This window comes from Zonotrichia leucophrys, chromosome 2 (genome assembly GCF_028769735.1).
Source record: "Zonotrichia leucophrys gambelii isolate GWCS_2022_RI chromosome 2, RI_Zleu_2.0, whole genome shotgun sequence".
Classification (NCBI taxonomy): Eukaryota; Metazoa; Chordata; class Aves; order Passeriformes; family Passerellidae; genus Zonotrichia; species Zonotrichia leucophrys.
The window spans coordinates 64,903,149-64,920,541 of NC_088171.1; the positions used below are offsets into that span (position 1 = coordinate 64,903,149).

General features: G+C 41.0%; 1 protein-coding gene across 3 annotated transcripts; it reads left to right on the plus strand.

Annotated features, from left to right (window-relative positions):
• The first annotated feature begins 1,586 nt into the window (after positions 1-1,586).
• On the plus strand, positions 1,587-7,391 carry LOC135444092 (transmembrane protein 14C-like). 3 transcript variants are annotated; one of them, XM_064705242.1, is made up of 5 exons: positions 1,587-1,696; positions 1,903-1,986; positions 4,578-4,679; positions 6,549-6,636; positions 6,821-7,391. In XM_064705242.1, exons 2-5 carry the CDS (start codon positions 1,911-1,913, stop codon positions 6,876-6,878), a joined length of 324 nt encoding a protein of 107 aa, XP_064561312.1. In that variant the 5' UTR covers positions 1,587-1,696; positions 1,903-1,910; the 3' UTR covers positions 6,879-7,391. The 3 variants fall into 3 exon arrangements, with proteins under 3 accessions (XP_064561312.1, XP_064561310.1, XP_064561311.1); XM_064705240.1 differs by having other exon boundaries at positions 1,594-1,792; XM_064705241.1 differs by having other exon boundaries at positions 1,638-1,788.
• Positions 7,392-17,393: the final 10,002 nt, after the last annotated feature.

Below are 17,393 nucleotides of genomic sequence, written 5' to 3' on the forward strand. Positions count from 1 at the left end.
CTATTACATAGCTTGAATTAAAAAGGAAATACCATCTGCATGGTATTTCCATAATGCCACTATAGCTTAGATATGTGCTGGTTGTGGCACTTTGCACAGAGGGAGGAGATTCCTATTTAAACCACTGAGGCCAACAAAGGAATTAAAGTCTCCCCACTTTCTGACCATTATGCTAATTCATAACGATGGCAAAATCTGAAATGCAGCTACAGAAAGCTGCATTTTGCAGAAAGTACAGGCCTCTCATGTTTTATGCCTTCTATTATGAAGAGGAATCAAACCCCTTCAGTTTAGGGATCTGGCTACAGGAGTACTTTTTCTTTCTATATGGTGAAACATCCATGGGACAATTGAAATAATATCATCAATTTCCATTTCAGCACTCAGAAAAGAGTTTAGGTTTGTAGGCAGTAGTCATCTCCACATTTTTCCAGGCCAAAAAAAAATGCCAAACATTTTCTTTACAAGATGTTTTCCGTCTCCTACTGTTGAATAACTTCTACAGCAGAAGACTGCTTTTTCTGGTGTACTAGTTTGTAATTTGCAGGTCCTAGAAATCCTCTACGTGTTCCATACAAGAGCTATACTAAAATTACTGCTCAAAGTTGGAAGCAGCCTGTAGGCTGCCCAGAATTGTAGCTCATGCTACACCAAAACCCAAGCCCAAATTCTCAGCTGTACCACGTAACCCCACTTCTGGGGGGCTTAGGTGCACACGACTGCAGTTCTGCAGGAGCTTTGCCCCTCACTGAACAGGAGCACAAAACCTGCTCTGTACTGAGTCAGTTGTAGGCACCAGGGCTTGCTCAGGCATCCCCGATGTGAAAAATGCATATTTTATGACTGGCTTTTCACAAATACTAAAATGAATATTATATGTGTTGTGTTAGAAAGTAATGTATTAATTCTCTTAAGTAGTGTGTTAAATATAGTTTTAGGTTATAACAAAAGTTAAAATAGTAACTTATGCTATGTAGAATACTTTTTTTTACAGAAAGGACTTGCAGCGAGATAGCAGCCACAGGACACCTAAATCTTTCAGAGAAAGAGAATTTACTGCCCTCTTATCAGAAGAAACGAACTCCTTCCCGCCTCGAAGGCGCTGTTAGGAATCAGAGGAAGAAGCTGATGATGACCAGACAGAATCCTGTATTTGAATGGAATTTATGCACCATGTATGAAGTGTATGAATATGCAACAGAGTATTGTTTTTAAGGGTTAATCCTTTGTTAACGGGGGTCCTTTTTCGGGCTCGTGATGCCCAGAAAAAGGTACCTGGACGTCCGTAACTCTTTGGTTCTATTGTCTCGAATTGTCCTAATTCAAATTATCCAAATTATTATTACTCTAATTGTATTACTATTTTTATAACCATTTTATTATTATTAAACTTTTAAAATTTTAAAAACAAGTGATTGGCGTTTTTCACACCCGCCTCCCGCCCTGCCGGGGGATTCCCGGGAGCTCCGCACGTAGGTGCAAAGACACCAGCGCCTCCTTCTCCGCAAACCCTGGCTGCGGGCCCCACTCTGCCCTGCCTCTGGGGTGAGTTTTCACTTGGGTTTCGCGCTTGCAGCTTTCCTTTCCTTCCCCAGAACGGCCGGAAAAGGGAAGTTTTGGGCGGTGCGTGGCTGCCTGGCCTCCCCTTCCGCCGCCTGCTCCGCCCCGGTTGCTGCGGAGCGGGGCGGCCGCGCAGGTGGGAGCCAGCGGTGTCCCTGTGCCCCCGGGGCTGCCTTCCCAACAACGCCGCCTGCAGCCCTTGGGCTCGACTCAGGGCCGAGGCTTTAGGCAGGTCCTGCTTGGGGAAGAGCTTGCCATAGCAAAATGCTTTGCTTTTTTAAATTTTTCCTCCCCTGACAAAGGTTGAGAGGTGCTGATCTTCACCCCGGTTTTCTCTTCCAGTTTTCGGCATGGCAGTGGACTGGCTCGGTTTTGGCTACGCCGCCCTGGTGGCATCAGGAGGGATCATTGGCTATGCGAAAGCAGGTAGGGTGCCGAAAGGTGCTTCTGTCTCCCTCCCTCTTCCCCCACCACCCCCTCCTCCCCCTCCCCAATAACTTGGTGTGAGCTGGGCAGCTTTTTACGAAAGCATCCTATCTCGAAGTTGACCCATATGTAAATTTTATCGGTTTGTGCCATGTGCTGATAACTTTCTGCTGTTGGGGTGTGCTGGATTTTGAGTTGAGCTGGTGCTTTGGGCTGATAAGGCCATAATCTGCTTTCTGGAGGATGCTGATATCTGCTCTGTGCTCTTTGGGTGAACTGTCATAAGTTTGCTTCAGAAAGGCTTTTTCCTTGCTTTTTAAAATACAAGCATTCTGTAAGTGTTCTGTATCTTCAAGTGACATAAATCACCACTGCTCCTCCTTAAGAGATTTATTCCCATTTTAATCTTTGATGATAACAGTATACTGCAAGCTGCAGAGAGCTTTCAGAACTATCTTTTCTCCAAGTAGAGCTGAACAGTGCAAATCAGTCCTTAAACTTGTTTCTCTTCTGGGCTCTGCATCATAAGCTTACCCTGTGACCTACTGCTTTCATTTCCTGTCCTTTTTCTGAGTTTGCCCTCCTCCAGACAGAACTGTGGATTTATTCCTGCTGCAACACTGTCTCTTTCAGCTTTGAAAATCCCTAAGCCATCTTAGTTTTTATGATAGGAAGGGGCATTGCTGAAGTCAGTAAGACTCTTACCAGTGCATTTGACTAGATAGATGCTAGTGCCTATTCCAGTCTGTTTTCCATTGGCCTAGATTTATCCTTTGGGTTGTGAGTGGAGTTTAGGACAGAAGGGACAATACTGAGAACTTAAGTAACTAATTGCATCTGTATTTCTCCAAGGCCATTATGAAATGATGGGTGTCTTTCTTGTCCTTTGGAACCCAATTGGGAGGACATGGTTATGTTCAGGCAAGGGAATCCAGGTCACAGGATTATTGAAGGGGAACAGAAACTCGTATGGTAACTGCTGGAGAGAGAGAAAAAAAAACAACCATACAAAGGAGCCATTATATCCTTACTAATAACTTGGGGAAACCAAAAGAAAATGGAACTTTCATGCATAGAACTAAGTTGATCTGTTCTTTTACAACCTGATGTATCTACCCACACAGACAGGGGGCAGTAGTAGGTGCCTTTGGAGCAGTATGAGAACATGGCAATCAAAGAGAGAGTGAGTGAGTGAGTGAGTTATTGATTTATTTTTCTGTCTTCATTTAGCAAGTTCTCTGGGTCCCTGTGTTTTGAAATGTAGGAACTTCTTGAGCCAGAGGTGATGTGGTTGTCCTAGAAGTGTATGTGTCATATCTACTTAAACAATGCCTTGATGTAAAATTCAAGAAAATTATGGATGTTTCTTGGCTCCCAGGCTTGTGGAAAGCATTGTAGCTACCACAGATTTATTTTGAACTCATATTCTGTGCAAAGCAGCCACCTAGTAGAGTGTGCATCTTTTCCTTGCACATGTGCAAGTATATCAGGTGCTTTCTATCATCTTTGTATCTTGCTTTTTGTACCATAAGCAGGATTCAAAACAATGTTACAGCAACCTTGTTGATGATTGAAAAATTATTACTTTCTGGAAGAAATATGCAGTCCTCCTTTAACATTGACAGGAGATCTTTATCAATTTAGTTTTTCAATCTCAAATCTTTGAAAGGTGACCTCAGAAATGGAATGTATAAAGAGCCACCTTCAGTAGCATTAAGTCCTTAATCCTCTGTTGGCCTTATGGAGGGCATTCACCACTCAAAGTGATCATGCTACTTCATTACTTGATATACTCTATAAATAACCAATTTAGATGTGGCATCCTTTATTTTCTGGTAGGTTGGGATTATCATTTATACTAAGGACCTGATTCAAAGTTTAGGTGCATTGAGGGAACCTTCTTCCAAAGGCTTCAGCTACCTTTGGATCAAATCTCAGGTGTACTTAGGAGATATGACCTCTCTTGTTTAGCTATGCCCTTCTCCTTGGCAATTCTTTGAATGCCCTCCTGCCCAATTCCACTCACATGTCCTTTTTTCTGATCTTAAATTCTTACAATTTAGTCGTTCTATTTTACCGCCTCTCAAAGAATTTTCATAAAACTGTTTTGAAGCAACAGGCTTCAGTTTGTGCAAGGGAAACACCAATTCTTTTGCTTTTCTCACTGTTCTTTCAATCATGGATGTATTAATGGCTTTGCTGTAAGAGAACTAAATACTAATTCTGAATGTCTCTTATGCAAGAGTAATTGAAGTGGTTCTTTGTGCTGATCATGGTCTCAATATCTTAAAAACCCCCTTCTCTAATCTTCTTTATGTCAAGGAATGATGAATACCCATTTTTTATTTTTATATATATTTTTATTTTTATATATATTTATATTATTATATTTCTATTGCACTTATTATATTCTATATTTATTATAGTTCTATTATTATATTAGTATATTTATAGTTATATTATTATTTTTATTTTTATATTTTTTTATAATTTTTTACTTTTATGATTTTTGGTGTTTTACAAAACAGTTAAGCTGCTGACCAAGATAATCTTTATGTTTCTAAGAAATGCATTATCATTTATTTGTTCAGGTAGTGTTCCATCACTAGCTGCTGGCCTTTTCTTTGGGAGTTTGGCTGGACTGGGTGCTTATCAGGTCTCACAGAATCCAAATAACATTTGGGTTTCTCTGAGTAAGTAATTGAAAATTTTATTTGAAAAGGATTACATTTACCCTGTATATTTAAAATTAGTACCTAAAAGTCTTTGCAGAAGAGTTAAACACAGATAGTGTTACAAATCTAACTTCAGTGCTGTCTAAACTGAACTGGTGGCTGCCAATATGCATCTGTCTCATACTGATGTATTTGAAGGATCACAGTGCAAGAAAAGTGCTAATAAATGGATTTCTGAACTATTTTTGCCTGGAACCTTGTACTTTGAGCATCCTGCAGCAGGCTGTAACATTTTGGGAAGTAGGATTCCCCTTCAGACTGACCATACCCCTAGCTGACTATTTTATTATCACGGAAAATGGCAGAGATTGTGATTGGCTTATTTTTATAAATGACAAATTTGTGAAATTACAAAGGTGTTGATGCCTGGGGAGATTTTAGAGAGAAGCAAGCTTCAGTAATGCTGTTTCTTCCTTCTCAGAATTGGAGCTTTTCTTTCCCCTGATTTGAGAAGGTAACTGTGGAGAGTTACTGCTTAGTCAGTGTTTAAAGAGCCACCACTGACTACAGCATTTTTCCTCTGAAGCAGTGACAGAGCATCTGGCTCTTTGACATGTGAAAGTCACAAGTCAAAGGGGAATGCCCAGCATTTCTCTCCACTTCACCTTTGTTTACAGGCAGTCCACTTCCACTGGCCAGGCCAAAAGCTGTGCATGGTCAAGCCTTAATAACATAATAATAAACTGCGGATACAGCAAGCTGAAGAAGTGTGAGGTTAAGTGTTTTCCCAAATGTGTGAGACAGATACATTTCTGTAGCTCAGCAGCATATGGAGTCTTTTCCTCTTCATGCCTCAAAGTTTTTGAAGAAGATGTGTTCTGCTGCTGTTTGAAACAAAATTTCATTTTGAGGTGTGCATATTTTGAAGACAGGCTACTAATCAGAGCTTGAAGCATTTTAATACTGAAATATTTTTGTTTTATTGTGTGTTGGACTATGGTCCCAGTCTCTTACATATCCCATTATGTGAGATTAGGAAGTGTTCAGTGACAATGTTTTGTTTGGTGTTAGGGAGGAAGGATGTCATGGCTAGAACTGAAGATGAACTGGATCCTGCAGGACCAGTCATCACACAGAAGCAACAGTAGGGGATAAAAGAGTTGTTGGAACAACATGTGTGCAGCTGTTACTACTGGGTAGCAGATGCATACTAAGGATAAGGATTCCATCAGTGTATGTTTTCCTTACAGCTTTTTAGCATTCAGTCTTTATGTGAGATACCATGTTCAGGGACTGTCCTTTCTATCTTACTAAGTCAGTGAAAGTACCTGGCTCCTGTCTAGTGTCCAGTGGTCAGGGACAATTAATTCTCACCTTGGTAATGCTTAGCACACTTCCCTTTGGAAGTCTTTAGAAAACAAGTTAGTTAATTCTCAGAACATTACTACAAATTAAACATGATGCTACATGTTAGACATGATTGCTGCAAGTTAGACAAATGCTCTCTCCCTTTTTTGAGAAGTGAGGGAATTATGTGCACAAGTTTATTGATTTGCCTGTGTGTGGAAGGAGTGAGTTCTAGAGCAGTGTATCATAAATTATTTCCAGTCTCAAAAAGAGCACATTTTGAAAAACAAATTTGAGAAGTATGTGCAGAATGATATAGAGTGCACTGTCTGCTTGAACTTGATATAGAATACTTACTCTTTACAAACTGAGGCATTTTAAAATTTACACAATTTATTGACTCTTATTGTCCATTAAGTGAAGTAACCCTGTTTCTCTTTTTACTTGATGCTGCTACTTCTCCCTGTTCTGTTAGTATTTAATTATGTTTCTCCCACACATGCATCTCTGCTGACTGGACTGTACAATCTCTCATTTAAGTTACATCTGGAGCACTGACTGCTGTCATGGGAACAAGATTTTACCACTCCAGAAAATTCATGCCTGCAGGGCTAATTGCTGGTGTCAGGTACAATACTTTTTTTTTTAACCTCCTGTGTGTGATTTCTTATTCACTTAATTAAACTCAGATGGAATGAAGATATTTTGTGTATTATTTTTGTTCCCATGCATCACTTGGATGAAGTATCTGAAAATGAATTGATAAATTATTGTTATTATTGTTAAATTATATGTTTTTTCCCCTTATACAGTTTGTTAATGGTTGGAAGATTAGCACTGAAGATGTTGGAAAAGCCGCAGGAAAAATAACCGTTAATTTTACTTCTTAGTATTTGGAAAAGGAGACCTGATCATGAAATTGCACGAATGCAGAAGTGAGAAGATGGAAAAATTTTCTGCATCAAGACATTTTTTAATCTTTTTTTATAAGGGGGAGTACAATGATGGGACAGATAGTTTATATACAAGGTAGAGCTGTTTGTGTATGGAGAGAAATGGGTCCTGGGTTTGATTTTTCTGGCATGTTTCAATGTATTTTAACACTTACATGTTTTTATATTCCAAAATATACTTCTGGCATGTATGAAGCAGAGAGAAAATATCCTGTAATTAAGAAAATATCCACAAAGAGGCACCAGGACTAACTGGCTAAATACAATAGTGTGTCTCAAACTTTTACACTGAGTATTATGGTGTGCTTTACTTGTTGCATTCTGAATTGATATACCATGTCTTTATAATGTCCATCAAATCTTGCCTTTTTATTGTGAAATGATGCTAAAATGATGCTTTTCTATAAGTAAAATTTGTTACAAACCTTTATTTGGCCTTTTTTTTTGGTACAATTTCTGTGTTTGGGGACAGGGCTATTTTTTTCACCTTGTTTTCTCAGTGGAAGTCCTTGCAGTGGACTGTTAGTATCCAAGTGCTGTCTTTCAATGATATTTAAAAATCACTTTATAAATGGAGGGATAGAAGATTAAAATATGGGCCTTCATTAACATTTCATTTTAAAACTTGTTTGAAAGGAACTTACCCTGAGGATTAACTAAGTGAGATTTGTGCTAGGCTAAATGAGCAGTTGAATGTGATCTAGACTGTATAACTGGAGTAAAATACCCTAACACTATGTAATTCTGATCTTACAGGCTTATTTGACAATAGAATTTGTCAGCACTTTATTTTTAATCTCTTAGGAAAGTGGCTGTGCCTCTTCAAATCTGTCTTTACTAGGAAACCCTGGAGTCAGGAGGGTTCCTTGTTCTGCTGTGATGCCTGGGGACTGAAGTGTGGAAGAGGCATCAGTGGCATCTGGTGCTTTTGTTGCCACTCCATCCTTGATTGCTTCTCCTGCACTGAGTCTTGCAGTTCTGTTAGTGCAGGCACAGCTCACATGGGCTCAGCACTGTGATGGAAGAAATGTGTGAAAGAAAGTCCTTTATCAGCTTATTCTTTAGTGATTCCTAATTATTGATAAATTAGGATTCTTACCAAGTGTAACTCTATTTTAAAGTGATACCTTATGTAGTGACTATTTAGTATTTTACTTTGGGACCTTTGTACCACTGATTATATCAGAACCATGTCAATTGCTTAACATGAAAATGGCAAAGCAGGTTTAAATTAGCTTACATCTTACACACTTGCAGTGTTTAAAGGAATTTGTAAAAATTGCCTCAAACCCCATAAAGCAGATACCAAACTACATAATTTCTCCATTTTGTTGGTCACTTCAGTGCTTGTATTTCCTTTTCTGAAAATGGCTTTTAGTAGTATTGAGTCAGAGTGACATTTCTACTGTTGTGAGTCAATGGTTACCCACATGGTAGTAACAGAAAGCTATTGTAGTAGAAAGTAGTAATTACAAGCAGATCTGTAGATGTTGGGCCAGTTGTGCTGTGTGTTATCAGTTCTCTTAGCAAAAGTTATAAAATTAATTCCAAGTTTTTGAATGTATTTCATATTGTAATCTCTCTTGTTTCCAGGCACTTAATCTCTAAATAACCTGATCTGTACAGGATGAATCTCCAGGGAGCAACACTGAAAACATGTTAAAGCATGTCTGAAATTCTAGTCTCAGTTAAATCATAGTCTCTTTTGACTATACTTTAAGCAAAATCTAACAGAAGTTTTGTGATTACTTTTTTATGTATTTAAATCACCCCATGTAATTGAATAGAAAATTCTGTCATTGATACAGAATTTTCTATGAGCCATTCAAGAATTAAAGACATAAATATCCATTCTCCAGACTGCCCCTGCTTTTAGTCTGATTGTTAGCTACTTCTAAAAGATTTCGTTCTTGGTTTTTTTTTTCCCACTGAGACTGGTCTCCATGAAAAATGAGAAAATTACTTTGGCATTAAATCCACTGTGGCTATGCCATGGCTTGAATGGAGCTTCATGTTATGAGTCAGCTTGTACATGGATTTTGGAAAGAATGATTTAGTTATTTTTGAGAAATGAACTGCTAAAATAACACTTCAATTAAGGCTGCTTGTTCAAAGCACACTCTGAAAATAAAAATATTAGTTTAATATTTTTTACAGTTTCAGCTGTCAGCACAAGCTGAAATGAATACTGATTTTTTTAAAAAGGTCCAGGAACAGGAAACTAGTTTTACTATACACATACTGAGTCACCAGGACTCAACAACTCAGAGTTTAATCACACATCCAGAACATTACAGAATTGAGAGAAGAAAAGCATTTGAGTTGTCAAATCCTCGTTTCCTAGAGTTGAGGGCCCAGGTCCTCCATTCCACATCTACTTGCCTGATAGAAACTGGGTGGCAAAAGGAGATGTCAGGTATTTTACCCCTCTCTTGAGTGGCTCGCTCAGGACCAGAGGAGGGAATTTTCTTATCACTTTGGTAGATAAGTGATCTCCTGAAAGTAGGAGTCTGCCCTAAATTTTGTAATTTTTGTTCAAGCCTGTCTTTATAATAGCAGTTGCTTACCTTAAGTCCAGGAAAGTGAGAGATGTTGGGCTCCCTTCAGCTCCTGCTCTGGATGGGTTCAAGTTCCCTTCCCAAGGAAGGGCTCCTTACCTCAGACCATGGGATATCCTGCAGGGAGAATGTTGACAGGGGAAGTCACAGCACAGCTGAGAACAGCTGGCAAAGTTCCTGGGATCTGTGGGAAAAGGATCAACTATTTTTTAAGTCTTCTTTTAAAGTTAGACAGTAACTGGCAAAAATGCAGAAACCTCCTGAAGCTGAGCAATGCAACTCAGATTTCTCTGCCCAGAGTGGACAACCTATATTTCACCTATATATTTACTTCTGATTAACTCCAGGGTCTCTAATTCAGGATCTTCTCTCTGGTGCCCCAATTGCTGACACTGAGGCAGCATCACATACATACAGGTTTGGAATGTTACAGAGCACCCAATTAATGAAAATGTGAGCAAATATTTTTGGGGGTGGGTCAAAATATTGAACAAATGAGTGCCTCAGTTATGGCTTAGTCTTTACAGGTACAACACTGAGACCCCTACTTCAGCAGTAATATACTCAGGCTCAATTGTACCACTGAGTTGAGGTTACTCACACACTGATGGATATCACAACCTAAGCTGTTCTTCCAATTGATGTGACATTTGCAGGTATCAAAGATCTCTTTAATTTAGTACAAGTGTGTGGAATAGTGTAAGAATTCAGGCAATGTTACACTTAGTAGCATGGGCAACTGTCTTTCACAAGCCAGCAAAGGAGAATGAGAGGTGGATGAAAGATGTTTCAAGTGGAATGGTTTAGAAGGGAAGTAGTCATGTGCTGTCCTACTTTATCACTTGTTCTAAGAATATGGCACAAGCCTGTTTTAATGCAAAGCGAGTCCCCTAACTCTTGTTCTGCTGCAGGCTTTGAAAGTGCAATTTGCCATGTCCCAGTTCTGTCAGTCATTGTGCTGGGAGCTGTTGGCGCTCTGTCATCACCAGCTGAGGGTCAGTCTGTGCTGAAACTAATATGGCCTGAAGTATTGCACAATTATCCTTTTGTGGTGTTAAAATTGCTGGCTTCTTGGCATTACAGTCATGCTTTCTGACTGCACAGCTTAATCACCTGGAAAAATGGGAGGGGGAAACAAAGGTCAGGAGAGCCTCCAAGCAGTTATGACACGAGGAGGAAAGTCTTTGTTTCTCCACAATCCCTACAAGTAAGAATGGAAAAAATGTTCTGTCAGTAATAGCACAGAGGCATCTGCCCTCATGTCCTCTCCTGCTTCCTTGAAATGCCATGATGGAACAGATCTAAGTGCTTATGCTTTTATGTGATATCCCCTGCTCAGTCCAGTGCAGAAGTGACTTTGGGTGTTTCCTTTAGTCTTTCTGTGCTTCTCTTCTGAACTCTGAAATAATGTTTTCTGTATCCCTTCCCTGGCTGTCTTTTACATTGCTGTTTTATACAGTGTGTGGCATTAAATGTTTCCTGCCTCAGGTGCAAGAATTGGTAAATGGAACTGATACTGTTTCAGCGCTGGTAGTTCATACAGTGGTTTGATACTCTTAGAAAAACCCTAATGAGAAAAAATATGGTACAACTAAAGTCTATTTGCCTTATTTCATCAAATATTAGCATTTGCTAATATATTGCTATTGTATTTTGAGATCCTGTTCTGCAAGCATGGTAACTAAATGGAATTGAACTTTAGTGCTAATAGTTAGAATCATAAAATATTCTCAGTTGGAGGGGACTCATGAGGATCATTGAGTACAACTCCTTACTCCACACAGAACAACCTAAAAGTGAAACTATATATCTAAGATAGATATATAGTTAGATATATATCTATATATATACCTATATCTATAACTATGTATCTAAGATAGATAGATATATATCTATATCAATATCTTAGATATATATCTATATCTAGCTATCTAATCTAGATATCATTGTACAAGTGCTTATTGAACAGCAACAGCTTTGGGACCATCATCACTTCCCTGAGATCTTGTTTCAGTGCTTGGCCACCCCCTCATTGAAGAACAATCCTCTCCTTCTCCCCTCCCCTCCCCCTCTTTTTCTTTTCTCTCTTTTTCATTTTTCTTTTTCCTTTTTTCTCTTTGTTTTTTTCTGCTTTTCCTTTATTCTTTTTTTCCCCTCTTTTTTTCTTTTCCCCCTTCCCCCCTTTTCTTTTTTTCCCTTTTTTCCTGCCTTTTTTCCTCCCCCCCCCCCCTTTTTAAATTTTTTTTCCATTTTCTCCCTGGTGCTTGTTTGTTTGTTTGTTTTCCCCGGTTTTATTTCCCCCTGTTTGCTGCCAGGCGGCGGCTGGCTGCGCTGGGAATGCAGAGGTTTTGGCTGCCCGCAGAGCCGGGAGAGGGCGGCAGCGCTGCTCCGATGTCAGCCGGGGGAGAAAAACACCCCACCCACCCCGAGACGTGGAGACAAGGATAAATAATAATCAACCTAATTCCAATTTAGGGTTTGCCCACTTTCGCTATCTGACCCGGAACATCAAATGCTGGAACACAAATGCTTGGCTCTCTCAGCTGAATAGGTCCTTAGCTTCTTTATTACCTTTGTGCCGCCGGAGGAATGAAAGGAAATTATGCTGGGGCAAAAGGCTTTTCTCACCAAGCATACTGTGCAATCCAATGGTCGTGCTGCTAAGGAGCTGATAATAATCGCGCGAGGAATGAAAATGAAACCCTTCTGCCACTCTTCTTACATCCCCTGAAGGAAATCACTTATCTGTACTGGAAGATCAGCCCCGTCTTTCTCACCTATTTACAGCAAGAAACAAAATCTGCGGGTTGTCAGCCTGATTCACAAGCAGAAGAGATTTAGCAGGACAGGCTTCCTTCTCTAAGCACTTTTAGAAAACACACAAGCGTTATAGCTTTGTAAGCTGTTGGAATAAATGTATATATAATGAGGGATAGGGTGTTAGCTAAGTTTCTTTGGATACATGCTCTTTCAGCAGCGCTATAACAATAGAAAATGGCTGGGATCAAATCATGTGCTGTTACCTGAAGGCATCTCACCACTAGGAGAGTTATTGGATGCGCTGAAATTCCTCCTGACCCCTCTGTTCCTCAATAAACCTGCACACAACTTCCTCTGGGGATGGGCCAAGTATTGCTCCATTAGTATGCAACACCACAGTCAGCAGGGCAGGAAAATACACACCAGGAGGAGAGAAAAGGGATGAAAAGCAGCAGGAGCAAAGTAAACACTTTTAAATTCTGGACAGAAACTTCCCTCCACTGAGATTCCTGCAGGTCTGTGGTGTCATGACAAGATGTAAAATATTCTGAGGTGAGAGGTCCATTTACTCAGGTTCTGTTTCTGTTTAAAAAATGAAGCCTAGACTGGGAGGCAGGGAAAAATTTAAAAGATGGGACTAGGAATCCAAAAATTGTGACAACGGATGCAGAGCAACAATCCTAAAATCTTCTGAAAGTATTTAAATCCATAAAGCCGTTGTGAAAATTATCATTCTGGTTCTCTGTGTGGCTACATATCCCTGGTATTTAGCAGTGTGCTAGATGCTCCAATCTGCATTGTTTGTCCTATATACAGCAATATCTTCAGCTCCCAGACACTACTTCACCTGGCAACCCTGCAGCATTTACATCAGCTTGGGGCCTGTCGCCAGACTTTCTCCTTCATGTGCCACTACTCTCTCATCCCTGCCAAAAAACCAGGACTCCGTGTTCAACTTACACCTATAAATATCATCTATATGAATTTATTTTTATATAAATTCATTTATTTATGTGAAGGACAGGAGGTTGTTTAGCATCCAGTTTTTCGGGCAGCACGGAGTCACTGATCAACACAGACCCAACTTCAGCCACATCCTCCTTATGGCCAGGAGGGCAATTAACACACACACTCATGTTTCGGCACAGCAACAGAGAGTACCATGATTGCACAGGAGTTTTATTTACTCTTTTTAAAGCATTTTGTTTGCTTATCTATGGTTTTGCTTTTTACTAGGGATAAATACCAAATAACAGTGATAAAACAGTGATTTTCTTCTGTATATCCTCTTCTCAATCTGTCAAGCCAGCAAATATATCCAGTATTAGAAGTCATAGTGACTTTCTGAGACAGAGGTGGCAGCAGCCTGCAATTATTCCTGTTCCTCTTAGCTGTCAACCATCAGACTACCAGCTTCTTTAGGGAATAGTGTGCTGAGATAGATTTTCTCATTATATATTTGATTTTCAGAATATATCCCACGGAGTGCCCTCTCAGGGCATCTCGGTCCTCACAGATCAGGACTTTACTCAAGACTATTCCTTTCAGATGAGTGTTAACTTCATGCTGTCACCTATAGACACTCTGTCTGCTTTAGTCAGGGCTCTCCATAACAATGCATGAAAAGATGAGCTAAAAGATGATGGTAAACAGCATTCAAATCCTCCCCTAACAACCACAAACAAGGTGTGGTGCATATGCTAAAAATGCAGCAGCAGGAAAGAGGAAAGTTAACTTTTTTAAAAACCGTGTTAAGTGACACCTAATTAGTGCTAATCTCAATTTTCTCTTTTTTTCTTTTTTTTTTTTTTTTTCCCCAGGAGCAGTGAGGGTTTTGGGGAGGAAGGGTAAGAGGGGTCAGCCTACTGCTAATTGCTTCTCCTTTAGCTGGGGTCACTGCAGTTGACCTCATTCAAATCTGTGCTGGGTTGACCCTGGCTGGATGTCAGATGCCCACTGAAGCCACTCTTATCACTCCTTCCTCAGCTGCACAGGGGAGAGAAAATATAATGAAGGGATTTAAGGGCAAGGAGAGATCACTCACCAATTAACATCATGAGGAGAACAGATTGGACACGGGGAAAATTAATTTGATTTATTACCAGTCAAAACAGAGTAGAACAGTGAGAAGTTGAACTAAATCTTAAAAACACCTTCCAACTTCACTCCTGATTTTCTCCAACTCCTCCCTGCAGTGGCCCAGGTTGATGTGGAGTAGGATTTGAGGTCAGTTCATCACACATTGTCTCGGCTGCTCCCTCTTCCTCAGGAAGAGGACTCCTCACACTCATTCCCTGCTCCAGTGTGGGTTCCCTCCCATGGGAGATGGACCTTATGAATTTCTGCAAAGTGAGTCCTTCCCACGGGCTGTAGCTCTTCATGAACTCCTCCAGCAGGGGTTCCTTCCACAGGGTGCAGTCCTTTAGGAACAGACTGCTCCAGCGAGGATCCTCCATGGGGTCACAGGTCCTGCCAGCAAACCTGCTCCAGGGTGAGCTTCTCTCTCCACAGGTCCCTAGGTCTTGACAGGAGCCTGCTCAGCCACGGACTTCCCAAAGGGTCACAGGCCTCTTCAGGCACATCCACCTGGTCTTTCATGGGCTGGAGGTGGATCTCTGTTTCACTGTGGAGCTGTATGGGCTGCTGGGGGACAGCTGCTTCACCATGGTCTGCAGGGAAATCTCGGCTCCAGCACCTCCCTCATCTCCTCCTTCACTGACCTGGCTGTCTGCAGGGCTGTTTCTCTCACATGTTCTCACTCCTCTCTCCAGCTGCAGTTGCTCTTGTGCAGTAACTTATTTCCCCTTCTTATGTGCATTAGCCAGAGGTGCTACTGCTGTCTCTGATGGGCTTGACCTGACAGTGTAGCAAACAGGGCATTGTTCTTTTACCCCATTCCAGGCAGACCATCCTGCTATGTGTTCTACCCAATCTTTTGTTTGTTTCCTCAACTGTTTCCCTGCTCATGCATGTCCTGGCAATGCATGTGAGCAGAAGATATATTTAAGATGAGATTTTCCTTTATACTTCTGAAAGACAATATCTAGTGATTGTATCAATAAGTGAAATAATTGCTTCCTGTCTGAAGTGAATCTTTATAAATGATTAAATGCTGTAGAAATATGACTTCAGATAGAAATCCTGACCCTTCATTATTCCTCACCTCAAAAGTCTTTCTCATATAAGCCTACAACAAAGTGCACAAATGCCAGCAATCTGTCTCTGGTAATAAATGAAATTCAGGTGAAAAATCAAATATTATTTATTTCTTCAGAATCATAAAATGATATGGTGGGTGCAGCATGGTAGAGCCACTGTAATACACTATAAGCTTAAAACAACAGATGATATGGTAAGAACAGTAAAGATTACTTTATTTGGGTTATGGATTCAATGTCACCCAAATACCAGTAGGCTTACTTTTGCCATCTGTATTGGTTTTGTATGGCTTGGATTTGGAAGCAGGGGGGTCTACAGGGGTGGCTTCTGTGAGAAGCTGCTAGAAGCTTCCATAATGTCCAGGAGAGCCAATCTCTGGTAGCTCTAAAGATGGATGTGCTGCTGGCCAAGGCTGGGCCAATTAGGATGGGTGATAATGCCTCTGTGATAACACATTTAAGAAGAAATCAAAACAAATGTGGTGCAGTTGTAATTTCAACCAGAGAAGAGCAGAGTGAGAACATGTGAGAAGAAAAACTCTGCAGACACCAAGGTCCATGGAGGAGGAGGGCAGGAGGTGCTCCAGGTGCCAGAGCTGAGATTTCTCTGCAGGCCATGGTGAGACCATGGTGAAGCAGCTGTGCCCCTGCAGCCCATGGGGATCCACAGGGGATGCAGAGATCCACCCCCAGCCCGTGGGGAGGTGCCCATGCCAGAGCAGGTGGATGCTTGAAAGGAGGTTGTGATCCCATGGAATATCTGTGGAGAGAGGGACCCTGCTCCCAGGCTGGAGCAGCCTGTCCTTGGAGGACTGCAATCCATGGAAGAGTGATCCAGGCTGCAGCAGTTTGAGGGGTCTGTTGCCCATGGGATGGAGTTACATTGCAGTTCACAGGGAACTGCTGCCTGTGAGCCGGACTCACTTTGGAGAAGTTCATGGGCAACTGTCTCCTGTGGGAGGGACTCCCACAGTGCATAAGGGAAACAACTCCCTGGGCATTGGGAGAAGCCATGGGTGATGAACTGACCCATAACACCCTGTCTCCCTGCACCACTGGGGTAGGAGGTAGAGCTGGAAGGAGAGAATGGTGTGGGGAAGGTGGTTATAAGGGCTTGTTTTCCTTCTCATTATCCTGATCTGATTTTGTTGATAATAAATTCACTTAATATCTCCAAGCTGAGGCTGTTTTGCCTATGATGGTAATTGATGAGAGTTCTCTCCTGTAGTGGGATAGAATATAAGAAAATAAAGATTGTGTAGAAAGTAATCTTACCCCTAAGGAGTTGCAGCTGGCCCAATTATCAAAGATTAGGAACAGGCCTGGCTTTAACAGGCCACAGCTGTAATTCATGAGAAGAAGAGTGCTATAAAAGAGTGGGGTGGCTGGTTGAGAGGGGAATTGGAGTTGGTGGGCTCTTTTGTGGGGAAAAAAAAAAAAAAAAAAAAAGTGCTCTGAGGAGCTGCCCATGAGAAATGCCAAGAGGTGTGAAACTTTTGTGAATAGGAGACAACAGTGTAGAACCCCTGCAATAAGATGACAACACTCTCCCAGTCCTTATCTCAACTCATGAGCCCTTTATTAAATTTTCTCTTTACTGCAAAGAGGAGCGAGTGAGCACCTTTGGTGGGTGCCTGGCATCTGGCCAGCATCAATCCCCAACACCAGACTTGAGCATATTTTAGATTTCCAGCTGAATTTGCCTATGTACTTCACCAAGACTGTGCCTGACTCCAAATGTTAACCCAGTGTAGCTGGAGTGGAATCTGGCTGGTGGACAGAATGGGCTGGATTTGGAAATAAAGAGGGCAACTCATTTTTTCCCATTCCTGCTACCCTCCCTTAAGTGATTGTTGCCATTGTTTAGGCAGACAGGCCTCTTTCCCAAAAAGCAGCAATGTGATAGCTTGCAGAAAACTCTCATGCTCTCCAAACTGTTGTGTTTCCTTTATTAGT

Bases quoted from the DNA above. Each gene is read 5' to 3' on its own strand.
- LOC135444092 (XM_064705242.1), top strand. From the start codon at position 1,911: ATGGCAGTGGACTGGCTCGGTTTTGGCTACGCCGCCCTGGTGGCATCA. The intron at 1,987-4,577 runs GTAGGGTGCCGA...TTATTTGTTCAG, and splicing joins CATTGGCTATGCGAAAGCAG to GTAGTGTTCCATCACTAGCT. The intron at 6,637-6,820 runs GTACAATACTTT...CCCCTTATACAG, and splicing joins GGGCTAATTGCTGGTGTCAG to TTTGTTAATGGTTGGAAGAT.